General features: G+C 33.4%; 1 protein-coding gene across 1 annotated transcript in view; it reads right to left on the bottom strand.

Moving 5' to 3' along the window:
* PNPLA8 (patatin like domain 8, phospholipase A2) overlaps nt 1-27,595 on the bottom strand; it is a 45,046-nt gene that overhangs the window by 8,852 nt on the left and 8,599 nt on the right. The window contains exons 5-8 of the mRNA XM_020984628.2: nt 23,742-23,836; nt 18,062-18,233; nt 15,517-15,574; nt 9,989-10,183 (exon numbers count right to left, since the gene is read on the bottom strand). Of these exons, the coding sequence (XP_020840287.1) occupies nt 9,989-10,183; nt 15,517-15,574; nt 18,062-18,233; nt 23,742-23,836 (520 nt within the window). The remainder of the gene's footprint in view (nt 1-9,988; nt 10,184-15,516; nt 15,575-18,061; nt 18,234-23,741; nt 23,837-27,595) is intronic.

Below are 27,595 nucleotides of genomic sequence, written 5' to 3'. Positions count from 1 at the left end.
TATGAGTATGACATGACTAAAATAAAGACAAACAATTTTAGTGGCTAAAAATGCATCTAGACTGGAGGCCCCTTGATTTCTAATACATGTGATTACAGGATAATGTGGCCCAGTGGGACGAGCACATGACAGGGAGTTAACACAACCTGAGCTTTAGTTCCAGTTCTGTCTCTAATTAGCTATATGAAACTCAGGAAATCACTTAAAACTCACTAGAGTGAAGTTTCCTCATCTCTAAAAAGTTCCTTCTCCTTTGGAAAGTGGTATAGAGGGAAGAGAATAGGACTAGGAATTAGGAGAATTAGTTGTAACTCAGAAAGTAACTCATTATATGGCTTTGGGGAAGTCACTTTACCTCTACAAGTCTTATCCCTTCTAGCTCCAAGATTCTGTAGTTTCATGCTTCTTCCCCTGGATTATGCTTCTTTCTCAAAGTTATTCTTTTCTGCCATGCTTCTGCTTTTACCCTTAACCAATTCTGTACTTTAACACTCAAATGTGGAACAACTTTAGCATGAAGTCAAAAGATGAAAACTGTCTAAGTAGGGACAATATAAAAATCAACGGAATATAACAATGCTAGCTAGCTGCTGGCAGATGAAACTCTAGGCAGGGTTTTAGCCATAGGGAGTCTCACAACAGGTCTTGTAGCCCCAAGGACTAAAGCAGGGGTTCATCTCAAAGCCCTCACATTTGAAGTAGATAGCAAAAAAGTTCAGACAGTTTTCTATTAATTCTTTTGATGCAAATGAGGTGAATTCGACTCCCGCCCCCCCCCCCCCCAAAAAGCCTACATGCTGGTACACTGCACTGGCTGGGAAAATCCATCAGTGACACCCAAGGGAAGTAATAGTATTGTTGAAAGAAGACCTTTTTTGATTTTTTTAGTTAGCTTATACGCCTTTTGGGTTTTCTATTTCCCTTCCTTTGTCTTTTCTACTTGTCATGATTTTACTATCAATTCAGAATACATTTTTTCATATTAGTAGCTAGCCACGGCTTTTTATGCTCAAAATTAAGACAATAGGTACTGAAATAATTCCTAGTTGAAAAGTAATGGATATTCAACTCCTAAATTAACAGCACCATTTTACAAAAGAGGGAAAAAAGCCAAAAGATTAAGTTAAACATCTTCTTAAAAAGAACTTCAGAATAAAACTTAAATTATATTTACCTACAAAGGAATTCAATGTTTTCTTTTTGTCTGGGGTTCTAATTTCATTAGTGTGGTGACTTTCCCAAGAGGAAATGCCCCCCTCAATGCTAATCAACAATTCTCCTGTAACTTAGAATCGTTAAAAATAATTTCAAGTAAAAACTTGCTTTCAGCACCAAACTTTAATGCATAACAAAGAGGGCACTGGATACATCTCACAGATTAAGAATCAATACTATTTAAAACTAGATAAAAATGTTTATTTTTAAAGGCCATTTTTTTTACCAGATTTTATAGCTTCTAACACTGTAAAATGCCAGTAATTCAGATAAATCAAAATACATAATATGTATAATAAATAATTTTATTAGTTACTTTGACTTTCTAGAAGTTATCTAGGTTTAAAAAGTGTTTCCTAGTAAAGGGCCATAAGAGACCCTTTGAGAATATATAAGACTGATTCACAAATCGTTATTGCTCATTTTTAAAGTGCTTGAAGGAACTTATTTTATTTGGTAAAAATGCATTACTACCACCTACATTTTGTCTACTTGTTCAATATGTTTGTGACACAAGCTAAGGCCCTTTCCAAATAATAAGAAATTCTAAATTACTGGAATATGGATCAGTGAGATTTTCTTACACTTTAGTATTTTATTTTCTAACTACTTCAATCAAACTATGATATTAAATAACATAACCATATAACTAAGGAAGCTAAACTGTAAAATCAGTTTCTTATCCAGGAAGTTTTTGAAATAACTTTAACAAATAAACTTTAAAAAATAAATAAATGTCAAGTGTGAAATTGCTTCAGTTAAAACAAACAATAGAAAAAAATCAGTCTAGCATTCATGTGACAACCTATTTTAGTAAGTTATTCTTTTAAAATATATGAATACAAAAATGTATTAAATATTAGCAAGTCTCAGAAAAAACATCAAATTCAATTAAAATAATCTTTTTCAAAGAGAATAATTTCTTTTAAAAGAATTAAAATATGAAATTAACTTGAAAAATTGATTAGATTCACTTTTTTCCCCTTAAAATAATGGCATGTTTATACAATGTTACAATGGATAACTGATGTACATCATTATTCTCAAGCACATAATTTATGCTAAAAATTCATAGGAAAGATTTCCTTGAAATGTAAGCTATTGTTATTAATAATTGCTCTTAATGTATATTTAGATGATTACAGCAATAGTTATCAGAGCCTTCCTAAGGATTAATAATCACACAGGGTTAATAGATCTTGACTTTCTTAGACTATCACTTATTTCCAGATGGTCATTAATCTGAGAAAAAAATGTCCTGATTCATTCACTCATCTTCAGTTAGAGATTGGGATGACACTGAAAAATAAATTTGCCATATGAAAACATTTAAAGTCACATACTTCCAGACTATAATACTATTTTAAAATGCAAATTATTTTTAAAGCTTTATAGTAAAACACGAAATTTGTCAGATGTTAGTATTTTTAAAACTGTATATTTTAAGAGTGCTCATTTCCCTTATAAGAATGAAAAAATAAATTAAGAAAGCCACCTTTGCATGGTAAAATGAATCAAAAGGGGAGACTAAAGATCTGTTGGCCGAATCCATCAAAAAACAATGAAAAGCAAAATTCGTATTTCTACATCACAGACCTTTGTCTATAGCAGGAATTATTTGGTCCAATTCTTATTTTACACATGATGAAACTGAGACCTCGAAGAATTCAATGAATTGCCAAAGGCCTCACAGTTAGCAGCAGACTCAGGTCTCCTAAGTCCTAGTGCAGGGCTCTTTCCATCATACACCACAGCTGTCTCTCCTGGCCATCAGTATGGTTTGGTGTTATCACACATACAGCTGTTTATTAGAAGTTTTCTTTAGGCCTCAGGAAATATAACTGCAAGAAAATTTAAATACTATCGCTACTAAAAACAAAAACATCAACCATTTCCATAAAAAAACACCCCAAAATCTGCCTCTATAATGACTCACTTTCAAAGCCAGTATCTTAAGATATGTCAATGCTACTATTTTGAAAAGGTCAAATCATTGAGGGTATCTAAAATACGTAATCAATGATAGTATTATTCTATTTTTCCAGAACTCTCTCAATTTTAATTGGGTTAATCAATATGTTGGGCTAATCATTAACTAGAGATAGGAGATGAATAACCTGAAAGCTGCAGAAATATTAAAAGAAGAGAAAGGACTTCAGGGCATGGGGTAGACCTTCTGTAGAGAACTTATGGGAGGAAATGTATAAAAATCAAGAAGGTGAAAGCATTGGATGGACTGCAACTTCTAGCAATGAAAGGAGTTAATGGACCAATCTATGCATCAAAAAGTCAATATTAAAATCAGAGCTTCATTTTCTGAAGCCACAAATTCTGAGTACCCCAATTTTGAACTTACACTTATCTATATTTACATTTATTTACATTTAATCACCTAGGTCAGCTTATCAATGCCCTTCCTAGAGTGGAGCAGTCAGAACTGAACACAGATTCCAGATGTGGTTTGATCTGTAGGTCAAAATATAGTAGAACTATCATGCCCCAAATGCTGGACACTATGCTTCACAATGCAGCTTAAGATAGCAGCTTTTTTGGCTTCCATTTCACTGCTGACTCTTATTGAGCTTGTAGTCCATTAAAACATCAAGATCTTCTTTCAGAAGGGATGTTGTCTAGCCACAACTCTATTTTTTAAACGCTGATTTTTTTAACCCAAATTTCAGACTTCACGTTTATTCTTATTAAAAGCCATTTTTATTAAATTTGGCTTCTAGGCTATTGAGACCTTTTTGGATCTTGCTTCTGTTACCTAATATGTTAACTAGCCCCAACTAGCTGTGTGCCATCTAAGAATATAAAAACAATTTATGTCTTTATCCAAGTCACTGATAAAAATGTAAACAGCAGTTTAATTTAAATAGATCCCTGAGGTACTCCACTAGAGATCACAATCCAAGCTGACATTGAACCAATTACCACTCTCTGGATTTGGCCATCAAACTAGTTCCAAATCTACCTAACTGTATCACTGTGTATTCCACATCTCTTCACCTTTCCATAAGAATAGTATGAGAGATTTTGTCAAATGTTTTGCTAAAATCAAACTAAACTGTGGCTACAGATTCCTTAAATCTGTTTGCCTGGTAACCCTATTAAAAAAGGAAATGAATTTAGTCTGCTATGGCCTGTACTTAAAGCTATGCTGGCTCTTCAGAATCACTATGTCTGTTTTTAGATAAGACACTAAGATCCCTTTTAATAATCCATCTTAGAATTTTCCAGTCAAATTAGAATCAAAACCAAGTATCAGTGGTCTATGATTTGCAGATTCCATTCTCTTCCCTCTTCTGAGAATCTGGACATTTGTCCTACTCTGGTACTGTGGCATATGCTAAATAATCGTTGAAAGATCAGCAATTACATTCGTTAGTTCATTCAGTACCCTGGGATGTAGTTCATCTGGGCTTGGTTACTTGAATATAAGAAGGACAGCCAAGTGTTAACTTACTGTCTCCCTATTTATCTTGGGTTTCAGCTAGCTTTTAATCATTTTTGTTCTGTCCTTTTTAGTCTAAAGCTGGTTCTTCTCAGCAGAGAAAACAGAAGAAAAATAAGAACAAAGAAGCTCCATCTTCTCTCTTTTGTTCATTGTCATCATTCCAACCACCCTACACAATGGTCCCAACCCCATGCTCTGATACCCCACCCCTTTCCCTTAATTTATCTATTTTTCCCCATTTTAAAGAATAAAATAACAATTGCCGTTATTACTTCCTCTTGCTTTTGAAGGAATCACTACATCAAATCAAGAATCATTATTTGCTCTGTATTTAGCAAAAGAGATATTCTGATGGTTGTCTAGTTAACTGAAATCTACTATCATTATTGTATAAGATACTTTAGTGCTACATTTGTTAACTATTTTCATATTCAAATCTCTTTCTCCTATCCAGATAATCTGTAGTATTTTCTGCTGATGATATCCCTTTTGTTTCTTCATCTATCAATCTTTACCCAAATTGTTCTCCACTACGCATCATCTTTATATACAACACTGCTCTGCCTATACCCACTCCTTTTATCTATTCTTTTATATTCTAATCATAGATCTCATTCCATAAATTCCTTATAATACTAAGATCAAATATGCTTCTTTAATATTAGGATTTCTCATTCACATTATTTCTTATCTTTATTTTGTGCATTTGTATATCAATATCCACGGAAATCAGTTTTATTACTAATATTAAATTTTATTTCCAGTGAATTTCTGTGTGTTTCTACTGCTAGTTTTCTTACATTATACTTATTCTCTATATAGTACCTACCTTGGGGGCCATAAGAAGACAGATTTTCCACTTCCCTTCATTTTCAGTTTAAAGTCCTTTTGATTAGCTTTGCAAAACTCTGGGCAAATGGATTTTGTATTACACTCTTCTCAGGAACACTCCATCACTGGCCCAAATCCTTTTTTTAATCTGGGGTCTAGAAATCCAAAACCTATTGCTAAACATGTATCTTCTTAATTAAATATTTTCAATCCTGCCTTTCTTTTTTGAAGCCCTTCCTTGTGATCAGCTACACGATGAAACTGATACCTATACTCCTAATATTTATTTCACTAACATGCCTTAGAGCACAGATTTCTAAATATCCTCACTGCTTAAGGGGAGTTAGGGGGCAGATAATGGTGCTAAAATTAGTGGACATTTTCCAGCATAATTCCAAATTATAATATCTACTTTATATCAAATAAGAACAACATTCAAATCAGTAAACAAAAACAAGACTAACACTGAGAATTTGCTCCAAATGACAATGAATGTACCTCAACTATTTAATACAGCATGTGCACATAAGGTCAAATTTGAATTGATGTATACCAAATGTCAATTTGGGTATGACATACCACCATTACTTTCAGTAACATGACATACAAATTGTGCCATCCAACTGCTGCAAGCACTTGGATAGGAAATACGCAAACTTGATATTAAATGATCTTTGTATGGAAGTTAAATGCACCCTCCATACCTGTTAAAATTCTAAGCAGAATTAATTTTAGTTAAGTCCAATATAAAAAGCTAGTTTCCAAAAAACATCCACAGCTTTTAAAATTTTGAAATAACTAGAAAATGGTTACAGTTCAAAATTTATTAAAAATCAATGGCTTAAAATGTTATTGCTTAATTTTTGAAGTGACTTTTTTTTTGCATAGATTGTCCTATAAAAAGTGAAAGGGCATGACTTTTTTTGTTCATGAAAAAAAGTAGGGAGAGAGTTGCAGTGCTTAGAAAGTACTGCCCTACAGCATCAGTTTCACTTCCTTTTCCTTTCTTATCAATTAGCAATCTTGGCAATATCATTTGTGTTCATGAGTACTACAAGAAGTAAACAGCAGCCCTTCAAATTTTACAATTCTTGGGAGGTTCTTCGTTATGTCTTGGATATGTGCAAGAGTTTATAATACCCACAGGATAAAGGAAGATTGGGGTCAGCATGAATCAAAATAAAGGAAACTAAACCTACTATTTTCCATATAGAAAAATACTTCTTGTAATAATTATTTTATGTATATCTAATTTTACATTTAATCACCAGCAAAGAATCTTTTTCCCAGAACCAAAAGCATTTTCCCACTAAATTTGAAAAGTGAACTGGCAACCATATTAAATGTATTACTTGTATAATTTATTCCATTTTAGTAGCTAAAATTTGGAGTTGAGGTAGGATTTTATGCAGGAAAATTACTTCTACTTGCAGCTCCTACCTAGGTGAACCAAGAAAACTTCTCAAGATTCAGCTTTTGACAACAGGCATGAGCATGTTTATCCAGGTGGCATTTCTTGGTAAGAACAGCTGAAGAAATGTGAACAAAGCTTAAGTACTCTTTTTTTTATTTTTAGAAATCAAGTTGCTACAGACTTCAAAATGTATTGAAGTATAATTACCAAGGTTTCAAATTAAATTTGTAGCAAAATTCTATTAATAAAATTCACAGAAATTGTCTCCTCAAACTGTGAAAGGTGGGAAAGTATATATGAAGAGGAAAATATCCAAGTAACAACTGTAAGATTTCTCACACATCGTACAAATCTTTTCCCACAATAATGTATTCTACATATTAATATAGACTATATTACAATTAAGTGCTTCAATTTTTAAGTCACTTAATTGTCCTAAGTTATATGTGCTGTGCATATATAAAGATCATATTAAAACTTCATTTTCATCTAATAAAGCTCAGAATGGATTTTGGATTTCAAAGGTTATGACTAAATTCACCAAAGTGGTCAACTATGAAATGAAACCCTAAAAACAATTAATTAGGATATTAAAGCAAGAGCAATAATGAGATATGTTGATTACTGAAAACCATTAGATATTTTCTAAGGGAATAGTTAAACTAGAGTGTGAAACTGGACTGAGAGAAGGTAGATTTGGGTTCTAATCCTCACTCTCCTATTAATTTGCTATGCATTCTTAAAGAACAACAAAACTGGACCAAATGATCTGTAAGATCTGTTCCAGCACTACGATTCAAAAATGCTATGATTCTGTGACACAGTGAAATTAAATAAATTCTTAGCACAATAATTAAACTCAGACATAGGTTACCAAAAGAGACTTCCAAGTTGTACACTGCAGTGTACATCTTGGAGTAAATTTAGCTCTTAGATATAATTTCTCATCATTCTAGACTTTCATAAACAGTTTAGCATAAGTAAAAACTGATTATAGGAACACCATATTTTAGATTTCATAACCCAAAGAGTTATGAATGAACTTATATATAATTTTGATATTAAGTATACTATATTTCATTTTAAGATTAATAAATATCTGTATTGCCTCTTCTGATAAAATGCAAAACTATTAAAGGTTTTAGGAATTATTCCAAATAAAATTCTTCCTTCTGGTATTACAAACATTCAAGAAATGTAATCTACAAAGGATGGCACATTATATGAATGATTTAATTTTGAAGACTATAACAGGACTCTTTCCACACCACCTCCTTGTCCCCCAAGTTGGGGTATTCTAAAAACATGCAAGTAAAGATTTCGTGGTATATATTTTTGTAATCAAAACATTTTAACATGTTAAATTCCAACCAATCTTACATAGACATTTATTTTCTTTTAAAAGCCAAGCTTACAAAGGATGCTAAGTATAAAGGATTATCCCATAGAAACTTGCAACTTTAAAAAATCTTATAAACACTTTGCATACTTTAGACAGTATAATTTCAAGACTATTTGAGCATTATATATAAGAAGCATTACAGCACCCAATCTCTTAAGTTAAAGGCTTTGAGTAAAAATGATTAAGTTTAACATAGACAGAATAATGGCTTTTTGATAAGTTTTAAGCAATGCTACTTAATGATATGCTTCTATTCAAACAAATGTATTATATAATTCTTTCTGATATTCCATAAATATTATGATCAACGGAAACTGTAAGCTGCTTACTACTATTTAAGTGAAAAGGCTATTTTAAGTAATCTTAGCAAAAAAATCCATGCTAGAAATAAATGCCTAGAGAGTTAATGCTCCCAATGGAGGAGGTGGAGGAAAGAAGAAAGGGAAGTGACTTGTATAACTCAACAATGACTGATACATTAAACTAAGAAATGATTGAGGTACACTGTAGAGATAAATGGAATCTTATTTAGTTCTCTCACTAAAAGGAGCATATCAGTCTCAAGAAGACAAAGATATGAAGTAAAGGAAATATCTTTCTCAGATGATACCTTTTAAAGGTATCTTTAGATGTGGAAATAAAGTACTTTAAGAGATGAGGAGAATGTGATACTTAGCTATAACAAGAGTACTTCTTCAATGTTAGTAGAATTCATGACAAGAATTGGCAAAGGCGTCACATATTAACATGGCTTAATGTTAATCAGTTTTCTTTTGGATCGCTTTTGAATTCTACAGAAGCAAGAAAAAATGCTTCAGTTATACGTGAGGCCTCTTTTTTTAAAAAAAATTTTCTCATTTTAGGCAACTGGGGTTAAGTGACTTGTCCAGGGTCACACAGCTAGTAAGTGTCATGTTGTGAGGCCTCATTTAAAGCTACTCTGAATTCAATAAAATATCTCAATGTTCTACAGAAAAAAGGTTGTTTTTAAAAAATTAAGTTTTTTTAAACATCAGAAAGCTCAAATATTTTACTGACTTTACCTTGATTTTCTACAACGAGATGTTAACATGTTTATGTTACAAAGGGGAAAAATGATAGAAAGAAGAAGCTTTTTATGGTATAGAATAAGACTACCAAAAAAAAACCCTTCTATTTTTAAGAGCATTTTTCATTTTATGTAACCATTCAACCTTAATTTAGTATAACAAATTATTTGGTGTTTAAATTTATAGGTTTATTAAGTTGAATTGTTTATTGAAACAAAGAGAACAAGGAGTGCCAATTAATCAATCAAAACTCAACAATTAAGAATCCACTATGTGCCCGTTATCTGTGCTGGATGTCAAGAAATCGAATTCACTATAAATCTTTACCCCATGTACAAAGTCAAACACTCATCATCACTTCATATTTTTTTATCATTTTTTTTTACTGTTGAGCATTAATCAGTTCTAAATAAAATAATGTGTGAAGCTCACAAGTTTATTAAAACAAATGAATGTTTTAGTTATTTGGCCATTACATAGTCTTACAAAAAACTTTATAAAGCCCTATGAAAGCTATAGTGACTCTCTTCCATTCCCCTTCCCCAATGTTTTGGGTTTAAGTTCAGTAATTTCCTTAGTTTTTAAAATTAACATATATAATTATTCAAGTTAAAACTTACCTGATGAAGGTCATTTCCTAATACACATTCTGCAAAGTAACCAGGTGCAGCAGATGATGCTCGAATAGCTTGCCATATTTTGTGATGACATCCTCCTAAATAGTGTGAAGTGACTCCAGGAAAATGACCATAGTTTCTGAACACAAACGCTTTTGGTGTTACTCCTCTGTTTACAAGAGTACTTACTGCTGCCACCTATTAAAAATTTAAAAAGAAAAATAGCTATTACCTATCCAAAGGCTCTAATTGTCTAGGGACTGAGATAAAGATACTTCTTCTGGGGAATTAACTTTATAAGATAGAAAACTTTTGAGTTTTATCTAACATATGCTTGTATATAGAGAAATAAAACAATACTTCTGAGAAAGTGGCTATAAGAAATACAAGCAAAGAATTGTTTTGCCCATACGAAAATGATACTTAAGAAACACACACTAATACACATTTCTAAAACTTTTTAATAATAATTCAGTTATTAGTAGTAATAAACACTTTTTAAAAATCAGTGCATAATTGATTTTTAAAAGGGAATATAACTATACTCAGAATAGCATTTTATAAAGTAGTCTTTATGATCTTTGACATGAACTATATTATAAACTCATTTCTTTAAGACTATATTCATTAGGAATATGGTGAATCAACAATAATTGTAAAAGAAAAGAAAAATTGTGTGACTGATAACACTAGCTTTTAGAAATAAGGAATTATGACAAAAAGTTGTAAATTAAGTTGGTAAAACATTTAAAAAACTATTTAATATGCTGATTATCTGCAATATAGTTGCAGATTTTTTTTTCCAAATACCAATTTGCTTTCCTGTACTCCTTAACTCTTCAATTCTTACCTGCTTTTCACAAACTACCATTTGTGTATCATTGGTTATAAAATGAACCTAGTGAAAAAGACTTGATGAATCAAGTTAAAACCAAACCTGCTCCTAGAAGAATATTTCAAAGTTGTATTCATCTTACTGATAGTGAGTCCAAAAAGTCATTTTCTTTTATAAGGGGGAATATATTATAAAAAATAATCTACATTGTTTGCCTCTGATCACATGTCTATATAAAAAACAAAAGTTATGCTGGTGGTAAGACATCATTTTTGGCTAAATGAAATAACTTCACGGAATCTTCTCCCTATAAACCACAATTTCTGACCTAAACTTTATTAATGAAACAAGCACAAGGCCTGTTTTCTGGACATTCCTTTCCTCTGCTGCTTCTAGCTTTTTTTTTTTTAAGCTCAAATCCTGGACTAAGAATCTCTATTTTCAGAATGACAAAGTCCCAGTATCTCAGAGTTGGAAGGGATATCAGAGGCCATTCAATCTAACACATACCTAAACAAGAATCCTTTGTACAGCTTAACTGACATGATCATTTAGCTTCCCCTTAAGACACAGAAAGGAGGAACTCCCTCTTTGAGTTGCAAATTTCCTTTTTTGCATAGATCTTATTAAAAGTTTTGACTTCAACCTATAAATCTCTCTCTTTGTACAACTTCTACCCATTCAGGTCTACTCCTTTTCTAAAAAAGAATCCTTCAAATATGTAAAGACAACTATCCTATCACTCATAAATCTTCCTAACTCAAGGTCAAATATTTGTTGAACTATTCCTCAAGTGACATAATATCAAGGCCTTTCACCTTCCTAGTTGCCCTCCTACAGGTTCTCAATGTCCTTTCTAAAGAGTGGCACTTATAACTAAAGACAACAACTCGGATACTTAAGACGGCAGAGAAAAGGTAGGGACTTGCCTAGGCTCCCCCAAATTCCCTTCCGAGCAACTTTAATAATGTTTCAAAATGAATTCTGAAATGGCAGAACTAACAAAAGGATGAGGTTAAACAATTTTCCAGCCCAAGACAACTTAGAAGGTCAGCAGAAAAGATCTGTCTCACTGAAATGAGAGTGGAGCACAGCCCAGCACAGGCTGTGCCCCAGCAAGCCTGTAGCAAGGCTTGGGGGTGACTGAATCAGCAGCAGGCAGCTTCCGTAACTCTTAACGTATGGATAGTAAGGGGACCTTTTGCTGGCACTGGGTGCAGGACTCTGTTTCACTGCCCATGCATGGCTCCTTGTCACAGTCCCAGGGCAAGGTGGAGCACTAGTACACTAGAGCGTGTGGCTGCAGGGGAGCTGGGACCCTGATCACAGTTCTAGCGTAGAAAAGAGTGCTTGTGGTCATTCACAGATCAGACCACAGGCCAGGAGAGCAGTGACCACACCTCTCCTTAGATCATACCACCTTGGAAGAACTAAAAACTTACAGACCCCCAGAACTAGCTCTGAAAATAGCAACACCAAAAACCTGAAGCTTGGGACAGTGCCTTCTCCATGCCGGGAGCATAGCCCAACTTTAACATAAAGTTGAAAGTCAAGAAATAGGCTGGAAAAATGAGCAACAAGAAAAGAACATGACCACAGAAAGTTACTATGGTGACAATGATGATCAAAACACAAACTCAGAAGACAACAAAGTCAAAACAGCTTCATCCAAAGCCTCAAAGAAAAATGTGAATTGGTCTCAGCCCTTGTGCTGTGCCCACCAAAAATTCCTAGAAGAGTTCAAAAACAATTTTAAAAAATCATGAAGACAGAGGAAAAATTGGGAAAAGATATGAGAGTGATGGAAGAAAATCATGAAAAAAGAGTTAACAGCTGATTAAAAGAGGCACAAAAAAAAATACTGAAGAAAGTAACACTTTAAAAAACAGAATAGACCAAATGGTGAAAGAGGCACAAAAATCCAATGAAGAGAAAAAACTCTTAAAAAGCAGAACTGGTCAAATGGAAAAAGATATACAAAAATCTCCTGAAGAGAAGACCTCCTTAAAAAACAGAATTGGTCAAATGGAAAAAGAGGTACAAAAATTCACTGAAGAAAAGAACTCCTTAAAAAGCAGAACTGGCCAAATGGAAAAAGAGGTACAAAAACTCAACAAAGAAAATAATTTCTTAAATATTAGAATCAGGCAAGTGGAAGTTAATAGCTCCAAGAGACACCAAGAAACAATAAAACAAAACCAAAAGAATGAAAAAAAAATAGAAGAAAATGTGAAATAACAACTGACCTGAAAATTATATTGAGGAGAGATAACTTAAGAATGATTGGACTACTTGAAAGCGGTGATCAAAGAAAAAGCCTAACCATTATATTTCAAGAAATTATCAAGAAAAACTGCCCCATTAGCTTAGATCCAGGGGGTAAAATGGAAACTGAAATAATATACTGATCACTTCCTAAAACAAATACCATAATAAAAGCTCCCAGGAATATTAGAGCCAAATTCCAGAGCCTCCTGGTCAAGGAGAAAATATTACAAGTGGCGAAAAAGAAACAATTCAAATGTCATGGAGCCACAGTCAGGATAACACAAGCAGCATCTACATTTAATGAAGGGAGGGCTTGGAATATGATATTCTAGAAGGCAAAGGAGCTAGGATTACAATGATCACCTACCCAGCAAAACTGAGTATAATCCTTCAGGGGAAAAGAATGAGTACTTAATGAAATAGAAGACTTTCAAGTATTCCTGATGAAAAGATCAGAGCTAAATGGAAAATCTGACTTTCAAATACAAGACTCAAGAGAAGCATAAAAAGATAAACAAGAAAGAGAATCGTAAGAGATTCAATAAGGTTAAACTGATTACACTCCTACATGGGAAGATGATACTTGTAGCCTAAGAACTTTAACTTTATTCGGGCAATTGTAAGGAGTGAACATGGATAAAGGGCACAGGTGTGAGCTATGATGGGATGATATCTAAAAAAAAAAAATTAAGGGGCAAGAAAGAGGGATGCACTGGGAGAAGGGGGAAGGTAGAATGGGGTAAATTATCTCATATAAAAGAGACATTAAAGAGCTTTCACAGTGGAGGGGAAGAGGGTGGTGGTGGCAGACAACACTCGAACCTTACTCTCACTGGAAATGGCTCAAAGAGGGAATAACATACACACTCAATTGGTCATAGAAATCTATTTTACCTGACAAGAAAGTAGGAGAGGAAGGGGAGAAGAGAAAGAGAGAGGGATTGATAGAAGAGAGGACAAATTGGGGGAGGCAGTGGTCAGAAGCATAACACTTTTGAGGTGGGACAGGGTGAAAGGAGAGAGAGAAGGCTAAATGGGGAAAATAGGATGAAAGGAAATGCACAGTAATCCTAAGTGTGAAAAATTTTTTACAGCAAGTTTCTCTGATAAAGGCCTCATTTCTCAAAAATACAGAGAATGCAGTCAAATTTATAAGAATACAAGACATTTCCTAACTGATAAATGGTCAAAGACTATGAACAGGCAGTTTTCAGATGAAGAAATGAAAGCTTACTATAGTCATATGAAAAAATGCTCCAAATCACTGATGAGAGAAATGAAAATTAAAACAACTATGAGGTATACCTATGAGATTGGCTAATATAACAGAAAATGAAAATGACAACTATTAGAGGGGATGTGGAAAAACTGGGACACAAAAGTACTGTTGGTGGAGTTGTGAACTGATCCAATCATTTCGGAGAGCAGTTTGGAACTATGGGCTATACAATGGCTAACATATATAACATATGGATTGAGAAAAGTCCACCAGATTTGGCAATTGAGAAATCACTAGTAACTTTGGAAAGAGCAGTTTCTTGATGTTGATGTCAGAAGCCAGACTATAGAGTTAAGAGAGTGTGAACAAATGAAGATGAAGCATTGACTGTAGTTTACCTAAGAAAGGGAAAAGAGATATGAGGCAATATCTAGTGGAGATGTGACTGTTCTCTGAGGACAGGAGAGACACAGGCATATTTGAAGGCAGTAGGAAAGCAGCTAGTAGATAGGGAAAGATGGACAATAAATAAAAGACTGGAGATGACAGAGGAAGCAACCTGCTGGAGAAGAAGTGATGGAACAGGATCACTTGTGCATGTAGAGGTGTTTGCCTTGGTAAGGAGAAAGGCTACTTCTTCATGTAAGATAGGTGAGGGAGGAGGTAGCAGCAAAAAATCATCTGAATCATGTGAGATATGAGAAGAGAGCTCTTGGTAAATGCCCTCATTTTTTTTTTAGTGAAATATGAGACAAAGTTCTCAGCTGAGAGGGTGGAGAGGGGCACTATGGGAGGTTTGAGGAAGGATGCAAAGGTTTCAGAAAGTTTGTTCAGTGAGTGGGCCAGAAAATCAATTAGCGATAAGTCAATCAATCAGTCAATAATCAATCATAATCAAAAGTGAAAGGATTCAAATACTTTGCTAAAATTTAGGTAAATTATATCTATTGCAACCCCTCGATCTACTAAAAAAGGAACTGAGGTTGGCCTGGAATGTAATGCTTTTTCTGTTACACCACTCTAGACCAACATAAAGTTTACCACTTTATACTGTTTTTTTAAAATCACACATTTACAAAGCCTAGTTAGAACTGGGATTCAGAAGAAAGTGTTATTCTGAAGAACTCTGTTATTTCTTTCCTTTAAAAAGTACTTATAAATAATAAAATATTTTCTTATAGTTTCACAGTCATATGACTCTACACTTACCTTAGGAGATTTGGAATTTCTTGCTGTTTCAATCATTAGATCAGATCCCATTCTATCCCTTTATAAAATAACAAATAGTAAATTATATCCAAGTGATTTCATTTAAAAAATGTAAGTGACATAAAAATCTATTTTAAAATGCATTTAAAAAGCGATTACATTTTAAACTATCACATATGAACAAGTATTTGCTAAACAATATGTTTGTACCCCCAAAATATGAAGACATAACAAAAATAGCTATGTCTCTTTATAAAGCTTAAAATTTAATAAGCGAGATAGGACTAAAATACATGAAACAATTCTTTATGCCCCAAGTATTTCTGTCTAGAGGGAGGATGAATGTTGAGTTGCTAAAAAGAAAAAGCTACTTCATTTAAGGATTCCCATAGTCACGTACATAAAAGATACCGAGTAGATGCTTCTTAGTTGAATAATCTAGAGAATCTGGTAAGCAAAGTATTCATTTAATTAATTGAGGTTAGTTTTAAAATTTGCCTTCTATCACATTTAATATTATCCTACATTATGGAAATGTGAGCCATCTGATTAAATTTCAGGAAAAGAAAGGCTTTAGAAGATAAAATAAGTGAATGGGAACTTGGGGGGGAAAGAGTAATCAACTTATTAGTGGCAGATTTTAAAAGTAATTTTTTTAAAGACCAAGAATTGAGCATAAAACTTTGTACTGTATATTAATATATTTTAGTACCAGTGCACATCTGAATAATCTGTGTGCTGTTTTGGCATTTTTTTCCCAAGCCTCTTATATAGAAATCTTATATTAGTTTAAATGTAAAAGAGACTTTGAAAAGGACCTGAGTTCACTTATACTGGGCTTGGCATCACGCCCTGGAGTTCATTAGGTTGGGCCTTTGTGATCAGTAATAAATTGGACATTCTTTTAATGGAGAACTCCTTTTCTCTGGTTTCTTCAGTATGCAAATCCGAGATAGTTAAGTGGCATACTTCAGCTCAGCTCATCTCTAATGGTGCTGGAGTAATTGCTCTCTAAGAAAAATATGACTTAAGCAATAAAGGGCTTTGAAAGTGTTTGTCTTAGTGTGCATAAAGAATTCTACTGAACTAAAAACCCTCATTTGGATAGTATAATTAATGAAGGCAGTGAGGTATAATTAGAACAGCAGCTGGATTGAGCTCAGGAAAAATATGAGTTCAAATTCTACCTCTGACACTGTACTAGTTGTGTGACCCACTGGCATAGTCACTCTCAGCCTTAGTTTCCTCATCTGTAAACACAAGGATAATAATTGTATAGCTACTTCACAACCCTTTTACAAGAATCAAATGAGACAATACATGTAAAATGCTTTGCAAAATTTCCAACTACTATACTATATAGAATTTTTTATATAAATGTCTATCAGATAAACATTCAGGAATCAGGTTTCACTATTAACTCGAAAATAATAAAATCAACAAACCACTATAATGAGGAGTTAGGCAAACATTTTAGTTTACTTTGCTTCAGTCTCAATGGGATTATAGAAATTAACCCAAAATTTTATTATTTCTTTGCTATTTTTATATGAAGTAGCTTATTACAGGTCTCCAGTGTACTCCTTAATACCTGTTTTTCTAGTTTTTAGTTTTCACACTTGCTTATTTTTAGTATTTGATCAGGATGAGAAAATGTGGCTGCTAAGATTAATCCTAAATTAACATGGTAGGTTTAAAAGTAAGCATACCTCTAATTCCAAGTAGTATGAAATAATAATAAACTTTTTTAAAGTTCTAAACAGGAAACCTTCAAAGAGTTTTTTTTTCTGTTTACGTTTTAGGGCAATGGGCTTGACTTTATGTGACTTAAGCATGCATCCTGGCTCTGCCACTTATAAATTATATTAGCCAGGCAAATCACTTCACTGCTCTGGATCATAGTGTTTATTTACCTGTAAATAGGGATGAGGATCTGTTCACTATATAACTTTACAAGGGTGTTATGAGGAAAATACTTCTTAAACTTTAATGTGTTACGATATGTGACCTATTATCATTTTAAAAGAAACTGACTGCTAGCAAAGTTAAACTATGTATAACCAAAAATATTAGCAAATCTTATGAGGAAAAGAAGACTAATTTGTGCAGTTAGAGGGCACAGAGAAAAATTAATTTTTCTTCTAGAAACAATTTTATACTACTTTTACACACTTCATAACTTCTTAGAAAACAATATCAACATCATTTTGAAAACCATGTAGATTAACATCTATTAAATAAAAATCATCACTAGCAAATTCTAAAAGTAGTTTCTAATGCTCTTAAATATTACTTAAAAGGGAAAAATCATTGCAAATGATTCAAACTATACTTATCAGGACAACTGCAGTGAAAATTACATGACATTCTGTGGATAATTATAAATTAAAATCAGTCCACCAAAATTCAACTTTCTCTGAAGATATTTTATTACTACATTAAGAGCCAGTCATAATCACCTTTTCTAAAAGATAACAAACATGAATCCATTTTGAGTACTTCAAATAAAAATTTACTAAAATGACATATGGAAATGACAACTTACTTAAGTATTCTTTCCCAGGTTTCACTGTTATAAAATGCATGGCTCCACCCCATTTTGACTGTTCCAACAATAAGATTCTGGGTAAATACATCTGTTCCTAACTTCCGATAAAGTTCCTCACATTCATCCAGTTGTAAATGAAATAATCCCAACATGAAAGCTAATATGGCACCTAAAACAAAGAATGTCAATATATAAAATCTGTGAGTTTTTCAAGAAAAAGAAAATGAACCAAGTTTTAATCAAAAGAGAAAAACTATACACATAATAGTTTCTATTTCCCATCAAGGGGACACACGAGAAATTTACGGTAATATGCAACTTTACTGGAATGAAATGACCACAAAGCTTTGATAGCTGAATTTGTCATCTGACAAACCTACCAATTCATTATTCCTTTGAACTAGTCCAGGGAAGTTTTGCAGGTACATGGAACATTTTTCTAAAAAGCTAATTTACAATTTCTAGCAAGCAAATACTGCCACCTAGTGTGTGTTAAATTAGATTGAGCCTAAGCTAACAAAAAATTTTAAAAAGGAGTAAGAAAAATATTTTAAATTGTCACTGAATAACCTGGGATAGTAATAATTGGGATACAACTCAGAGAAAATGAGTAAAATACTGTGAAAATATTTTTCTAAATATATACACTATGTTATATCATGTCACCATAACTAACATAATAAGGTCAAATTTTCTCTGAACTGTTATTATATTCCGAAAGTAGTTATAACTATGACACACTATCATTAACTTAGAGAAACTGTGTCACTTTCATTGTTACTGGTAATACAGGAAAGAAAAAACAAACAAACATCCTTACTTAAACTACTAATTGTTACCATATAAATCTAAGTTTTAAACTAATGTATTCATTAAGTTGCCAAAAATGAGAAAAATACAATTAAAAAAATAAAGAAGTCTTAAATGTACAAATAAAGAAGAAAAATGATCTAAAGAGGCAGAGGAGAATATTAACCTATATCAGAAGGACAAAGGGTAGAAAACATGAAGGAAGGGGAAATGAGGAGAAAGACCACAGGGGCTAAGTAATTCTCAAAAAGGAGGGAGCAAGGCCCACTGATGATAAAGTAGCTGCTTGTGGTACAATGAATGATGATTCAGACATATATGTGACATCAAGTGAAAAAACATCCAATAAGTCAGAGAAAGAAGAGAAAAGTAATAGTGGTCATGGTACAATGGAAAAAACCATGGATTTGCAGTCAGAGGAGATGAATGAATTTTGGGCAAGTCTCTTTAACCGTCTGGGCCTTGGCTTCCTCTTTTGTATGACGGTGTTGAATCAGATGAACTCTGAAGTCCAGCCCATCTCTAGGTTTAGACCAATACTGTACAGAAGAAATTCAAAATGAATATATGATCGAATATTAAAGATCATACTACAAAAAAACTGAAAGAGAAATGGATCCTTCACAGCTATGGCTAGTGAGTGAATTTTTAACCAAATGAGATCAAGGGAAGGACAAAAGATAAACTAGATCACTTCGATTACATACAGCTGAAAAGTTTTGCAAAAAATAAAATTAATCCAACTGGGAGAAGAACAGAATCAGTCAACTAGGAAAAAAATCTTTTTTAATAAAATATCTGATAAGAGTCTGATATTAAAGAGATATACATATATTTTATTTATATATGTATGTATATGTGTGTGTATATATATACATATGTATACACACACACACACACACACACACACACACACACACACACACACACACACACATATATGTATGGAACTATTACGTAAGACCAAAAATCATTCCTCAGTAGATAAGTGGTCAATGGATACGACCAGTTCTCAAAAGAATTTCAAATTATTAACAACAACCATACTGAACCAATGTTCTGTTTCATGACTATGAGAACTGCAAATAAAAATCCTGAGGTTTCACGTCACATCCAGCAAATTAACGATTCTGATCTTTTGTCATCTTTGCCAAGATTGGAGAGGCCATACAAAGGTGGGCATGTACTGCATTGTTGATGAACTTTTCAACTAGTCCAACTACTGGATACAATGGTTTTATCCAATACAAGTTGAAATTATGTGAAGAGTAGCTAAAATGTCTATACCCTTTGATTTGAGAGATTCTACTGTTAGCCATATCCTCCAAGGTCAATGACAAAAAGAAAGACCTCATATAAATAAAAATATTTATAACAACACTTTTTGTGCTAGTAAAGGACTAGAAACAAAATAGATGCTATTAAGATTAAATTATGTTACATGAATGTAACAAAATATTAGTATGCTCTATGAGACAATGAACATGATGAATTCACAGATGCATGGAAAGATATTAACTGATGCAGAATGAAATACATGAAACCAGGAAAACAATATATTCAAAGACTATAATAATGTAAATGGAAAGAACAACAACAAAACAATCCACATTGGATGCTTTAAAATTATAATTAATAAGCCTGGACCCAAAGCAAAGATATGCAGAGGTGGAGGAGTCCATGGGTGTGGAACAATGAATTAATATGTTAATTTTGCTAATTTTTTTCTTCCTCCTTTTTATTTTTGATTTTAAGGGATAGCTCTCTGGAAGGGTACAGGGGAAATAGTTGGAAATATAGACGAAAAAACAAAAGATATCAAACTTTTTAAAAAAGAAACAAAGAATATGAAGAACACAGAGAAGCATGAGAAAACATACGAACTGATACAGAGTTAAGTACACAGAACCAGGAAAACCATAACTACAACAATGTAGATGGAAAGAACTAAAAATATGAGATTAAAAGTCAATGATTTCAGGCTGGTGAGGAAAGCTAAGGAAATGAAACCAGGGTTATTGGGGTTTTTTTAAAAGCTGTATTCGGGGAAAATGAAGATAAAAAGAACAACGGAAGGAGATAAGGCAGAATTTATCAACTCTTAATTTGCTTCTGTTTTCTCTTTTAAGAAGTATTTTGACACTGGCCAAAGGAAATCAAAAAGTCTTACAGGGAGCTGATTCCAAAGACAGAGGAAAAGAACACCTGGATGGCTTTGATGAATGCATGTCATTAAGTACTGATGAACTATATCTTAGGATACTAAAAAAAAACACTGGTGGCTCTGCTGAGCTAGTGTTAGTGATCTCTCAAAAACCACAGAGAGGTGCCACAGAAAGGAAAGAAGGAAAATGTTTCAATTTTCAAAAATGAGAAGAGAATGGAATTGACAAACTATAGCTATAAAGAAGCTTCACTTTGATTCCTGGAAAAATTTAAAGAAGCCTTATTAAAGGAATAGTTAGTAAGCAATTTAGAAAAGGAAGCAGTAATCACAAAGAGCCAGAATGACATCATCAAGAAACAGGCATGCCAGACTAACTTCATTTTCTAGAACTACTAGATTGGAAGATCAAGGAAACTATAGCTATAGTTGACCTAGATTTTAGCAAAGTGCTTACAAAATTTCATACCCTATTCTTGTAGAAAAAATGGATATGTGGACTACATGATAGTTCTGAAGCTGTTTGAATGGTCAGACACAACTAGTAGTCATGAATCGACTTGGAAAGAGGCCTCTGACAGAGTGCCCTAGGGATATGTGTTTGGCTTCCTGCTATTTAACATTTTTTATGAACTACCTGGATAAAAGTACAGTGGGCATGCTTATCAAATTTATAAACACAAAAGCAGAAGAGCCAGTAAACATGTTAAAGGATACAAAAAAGTTAGACCATTAAGCTGAATCTAATAAGAGGTTGGGAAAATTTTCCTTACGTCAAACCCAAATTTGTTACTTTCCAACTCCTACCACTTAAGTTTTAGTTCTGCCCTCTAGGGCCAAGCAGAACAAATTTAATCCCTATTTCACGTGAAAGCCACTCAGATACTTGAAGAAAGCTGTCATGTCTACCACCTTCCTCTCCTGTCCTTTCCTCCCTCCTCACCAAATCATTGCTTCTCCAGGCTAAAAACTCAGAATCTTTCAGTATGATCTGAAGGCCTTCACTAATCCTAATCTCCCTTCTCTGAATAGCCTCCCTTTTATCCATGACCTTTATTCCTAAAATATGATACCCAAAATTGAACACAAGATTTAAGATTTGGTCTAAGAAAGAGTATGGTGGAAGTATCAAACCCAAAAATAAGGTACTTAATCAAGGTGATCAATCTAATTAGCCCTGAACATCACCTGTGAGGTTAAGTGATATCTGTGGGTATCACTGGTAGATCTGGGGATAAAGAAAAGAAGGAAAAGAATGACAGCAGAGTACAAAAAAAAAAAAGGAAAAGAGAAAAATAAGTCAAAAATAATAACAACAATAATAGCTAACATTTATATAATACCTCCTGTGTGCCAGGCACCATGCTTAGCAGTTTACAAATATTATTTCATTATTGTCACAAAAATTCTGGGAGGTAGGTGCTATTATTATCCCTATTTTAAAGATGAGAAAACTGAAGTGACAGAGGTTAAGTGACTTGCCCAGGCTCACATAGCTAATAAGTGTCTAAAGCCCAATTTGAACTGAAGTCTTCTTGACTCTAGGTCCTGTGCCCTATCTACCGTACTACTTAGCTGCCTATGTGGTAAAGAACAGAAGTAAATCATAAAGCTACTTAATAGTAAGAATGTTCCCTACCTGAGGTATTACAAAAAAAACCCTATGATTCCATCCAACTGCAACTTAAAAATTATAAGACAGATGCTTAATATTGACTATGAAATGTATTCCCCATAACCCCAAAGCAAAGCCTTCCATTTCTCAATCTAGATCTCAAGTGCAAGTTTTCTCCTCACTGTATAAGAAACAATCCCTAACAGAACACACAAGGTAATTCTGAATGAGTCTTATCTACCTCTAATTTCCTGTTAACATGATGTTGATATTCCCAAATATACTTAAGTATTTTAAAAGGACTCTGATATAGACTGCCATTTTGCCAGTCTTAAAAAAAAAATGAAATTAGAACACAGTTGCAATGTAAATCAAGGAAAAGAAGGAAAGGAACCCTGAAAAATATACTAGATTGGGGTAAGGGGACGCAGAGAGAATCCAATTTTACATTTGTATAGTTTAACCACAATGCAATTTCAGATAAGCAAGAGCTGATTATAAAATTAAATCCTAGTATTTTTTTGCACTGTTAACTCAACTTTGCACTTAAGCACATTTTTAACATTTGCCTATTTAAAAACCTAATTAAAAAGGTAAATTGATTATCAAATGAATTATGTAATGCTCAGAGAAGAAAAAGATGCTTTTGGATTATCTGCTTTTTTTGGTTATTCACAATTTTTTAATGCTACCCTCAATTAACATAGATTAATATGCACCACTTTGATTTGAACCATGCTATATTGCAACCAAATAGTTTGTTCTTTAATCACAGTGCTTTACTTTTTTTAGCAAGTGAATATAGCACAATATAGTAATTCATATTTTACAGTGAGAAATACATTTCAATAATAAGGATTTCTGAAATTTTACAAAATATCCAAAGAATGCCCTCTTAAGTCATATTCAATAACATTCAATATTTGACTGAGAGATTAATTCTCTGCAAAACAGCAAGAATATTTAAATTTGAAACCTGAAAGTTGAGAAAAATAGCAGTTATCAAATGGATTTCTCTTCAAAAACTATTTATTTTATTATTCTCTTCAAATGGATTAATGCCATATATCATTTGCAATATCAATTACCTGTGCTTACACCACAAATATAGTCAAAAAGTTGATGAACTGGCTGTTGAGTAAGTTCAACTATTTTTCGAAGACTCTGAAGAGCAACCATACCTCTGTAACAAAGTTTAGAGAAAAATATAATTAAAAAGTTTGCTTTACAGAAAAAGGACTTAAATTGAATAAAAACTCTATACAACTTACATGTCTTTCAGTTCAAGTTTCCCAGAAAAGCATTTCCAATTTATTCTAACATGTTAATCATAACATAATAATATGTAAACGAGCAGAAGTACATTTTTCAAGGATGTGTAATTCAGCATTTGTAACAAGTTATTCCTTTTTAAATCTCATAGAAGCTACTAAAATAATCCAATTTTTAATAGCTAAATTTGTAGAAAAACCTGCTATACAGTTAGCATTCAGTGGCTGGGTCCGCAATCCTATCACCTTGTGCTTGGATACTGATATAATTTCCTGCTTGGGTCTCCTCATAATTCCAATTTATCCTCTATTATGCTATCATAGCAGGATTTGGGCAGCAACAGACCAGGATGAGGCCAGAACCAGAAGTTTAACTAGGCAGAAGGGACATTACCAAGCACCATAAATGGGGGTGGGTGAGAGATGGGGGGGGGTGGGGTAGAAAGGGGGTTTGACCAAGTATAAAGAAGAAAGTTAAGGTAGGAAAGAATAAGCAGTTACTAAAGACACAGGAAGACAAGTAGTTAAATCCAGGAAAACAAAGCAGCAAGAATTAGGAATCTAGAACAGGAGACAAAAGAATAAAGGTTCTCTAATCAGGAAGTTTGTATAACAAAGATCATCAATTCAGGATGAATAGTCTAAGCAATAAGTCACGATCTAAAGGAGTAAAATAATGGGCACAAGGCATCAGAACCAATTATCTTCTAACATAGGGACTATTTATTTCAGTTCAGGGCCAGAACCACTCTCTGATAATGTACAAGCCTGACCTATAGGTGATCAGATATATCTGTCTAGAAGACAGGAGGACTGAGAGTACAAGAAAAGAGGCAGTTCATGACAATCTAATTTTTAAAATACATCTTTCAATGTATTCAATTCAATCTTTCAATACATCCCTTTCGTTTAAAAAAATCCTCCAATGATTCCTTACTTCCAACTACATTAAGTTCAAACTTCTGCTTAGACTTCAGTAACTTTCATCTTTTAAGTCTCATCTTACTTACACCACCTTATTTCCTAAGACGTTATAACATGTGCTTCCATTCTCCAGTGAGGTCAGCGCCCTTACTTATTCCAAAAATATAAAAACCCTAACATTCAAACATCTATGCATTTATTCATACTGTTCTCTACTGTAATATCCTCCATCCTTTCTCTCCACCTATATAAAACTTACTCATCCCTTGAGGTCCATGAAGTCTTCCTTGACAAGTTCAGCCCTCACTGATCTATCTAATATGCTCCAACAACAATAACCAATAAGTAATCTCTCTGTATTACACAATTCCAAACTTTAATAGTCCCGATTGCTTAGCATTGTTACTCATATGTTAGTATTATGTCTAAAAATATCTTCAGGAAGCTTCTGTATCTTCCATAGCACCTAACATGGGACTACACACACATTGGGTACTCACTACTTGATTGACTGATGTGAAGGATTAAAACAGAACAAATATGCTACAATGTTAAAAGATTTTCAAGAATTTCAAGATTCTTATGTTTGACAGATTCATGTAATATATTACAAAGAAAATTAACTTCATTAAAATCTGAATATTAAGGGATAATGAATACATTACGCCATTTTTGTACGGAACAGTTTTTAGTTTTGGAAAGGGCAGAAAAAGTACTTTTATTAAAGTATATAAGATATTGCCCCTCTTACAAATGAACATTTTCATGCCTGAAATAATTGGGGAAGGGACTTTTGTTTAATTAAAATTGCTAAAAATAAGTGAATGAAAAAACAGTTTTCAGGAGGGATTTGAAACGTTTTAAACAAACAAAAAAGAACTGTTAAATAAAGACTTAAGTCACTTTATGAAAGATATCAGATAATGCCTTGCTTACATGTGAACAGTTAGAAGATTTGAAGGAACAGAAAAACAACTTTCATGTATGAAAAACTGGAAATATCAAAGTTTGAAGAAACGGTTCAAGAATAAAAAATATGTTGTTGGACCAAATGAGACCTCTAGACCCTACAGAGCATTATGATAACTTGGCTCATCTGCACATAACTATTTTACTACTTATGAGGGTAAAATTTTAAAAGTGGGGAATCATAAATATTTAGAGACTGCAGTATGATTTAAGAAGGACTATTTATTTCAAAGGGGAAGTCAATGAGAGTCAGGAGGTTCTGATTTAAGGCATCAGAATATAAAATATGCTAAAGCTTAAGACTGAAGAGTCTGATAGAAAAGAAAATAATAGCTGGGAGTTGGAAAAGCAGTTCCATCAGACCTGTGTGTGTGAAGAGATAACCAAGGGAAGCAGGAAGCAGTCAGCTGAAAGAAGGCTTCAATTTCATGATTTCATGATGGCTGAATGAAGCCAGACTGTTCAGGTATTGATCTTCAAGTACCTTGAGTGGTAAAGCTCCTCAGAATTGCATGTTGCCCTTTTTTGCACCCCTTCCCCTCTCCCGGTTCAAGAGGGAAAAGCAGAAAGTTATACTTTGCTGTATAAGATGAGTTGGCTAGGCTAGTTTTGCCTTGCCTAGAGAATCAACCTGAGCTCTGTTCTGACTGGACAACAAAGCAACCTGGTAAGTGAAGATTTGGGTGGGCTGTTCTATGTTGTATAACACTTTCTAAACCTCTTTTAAGGGAGCTTGTGATATGACAGAACTTAAAAATGCACATTCCAGCATAAAAGAGAGAAGGATTTGCCCAGTTAAAGAGCAGTGAGGGTTGAAAGACAAAGTATTGAGTAGTTTTCATGTAATGCAGCTATTCCTGAACTGACCAATAACACTGAAGCCTGTGGTCAGGAGTCACCTTGAGCCCATGAAGGTTTTCTTCTTTCATGTGTCTACCTTCCAGGTTCTTTGTGTTTGTCTAGCTATCACAGTCAATGACTGCACTAATGGGAGATTGTTAGGCAGGTTTATGTGTGGATTGTGGCTTACTATTTGTGCACTTGCTTGTTATATTGCTTAAAGTGCTATATAAATGCTAGTTATCATTATATGAGAATCTATGATTTTTTAAAAAATGTATTGCTAAGTAAATAATCTTATTTATGATCTAAAAGTGTCATCCTGATGAATGACTAGTTTGTGTAAATAGAAACACATTGATGGGGAGATGAGAAAAATAATTGCCATCATTCTTATTAATAAAAATAGCTATCATTTATATAGTGTTTTAATGTTTACAAAGCACTTTTCACATTATCACATTTGATCCTTACTGCTACCCTGAAACAGGTATTACTATACCCATTTTACAGAGGAGGAAACTGAGACTGAGAGGGTAAGTGACTTGCCCAAAGTTACAAAGACAGTAAGGTAGGATTCAAATTTAAGTTTTCCTGACTCCAAGTCCAACATTCTATCCACTACACCAACTACCTGATGAGCTAGAGTGGTGAGTCAGGGGAGCATATTTCCCCACAACAGGGTTACACATAGGACCTTGAGAGAATTTGAAGATAACCTCGTGGTAATCTATGGGAACCTAGATCTGCTGTGTAAGGGCAGGACAGAATGAGTAAGACAACTCGGAGAGCAAGTAGACAGCACGTGTCCAAGTGAGAGGTGTGAGGTTCCAACAAAAAGAATGTGGATGATCCATCCCACCTGTGTTTTAAATAAATCTTAGTTTTGTGCCAAAGTATCTTTTAAAATAAGAAACAAAGAATTTAAGCAAAAATTG

Source organism: Phascolarctos cinereus, unplaced genomic scaffold (genome assembly GCF_003287225.1).
Source record: "Phascolarctos cinereus isolate Bilbo 61053 unplaced genomic scaffold, phaCin_HiC Scaffold_1;HRSCAF=81, whole genome shotgun sequence".
NCBI lineage: Eukaryota > Metazoa > Chordata > Mammalia > Diprotodontia > Phascolarctidae > Phascolarctos > Phascolarctos cinereus.
This window is presented reverse-complemented; position numbering and strand designations above follow the sequence as displayed.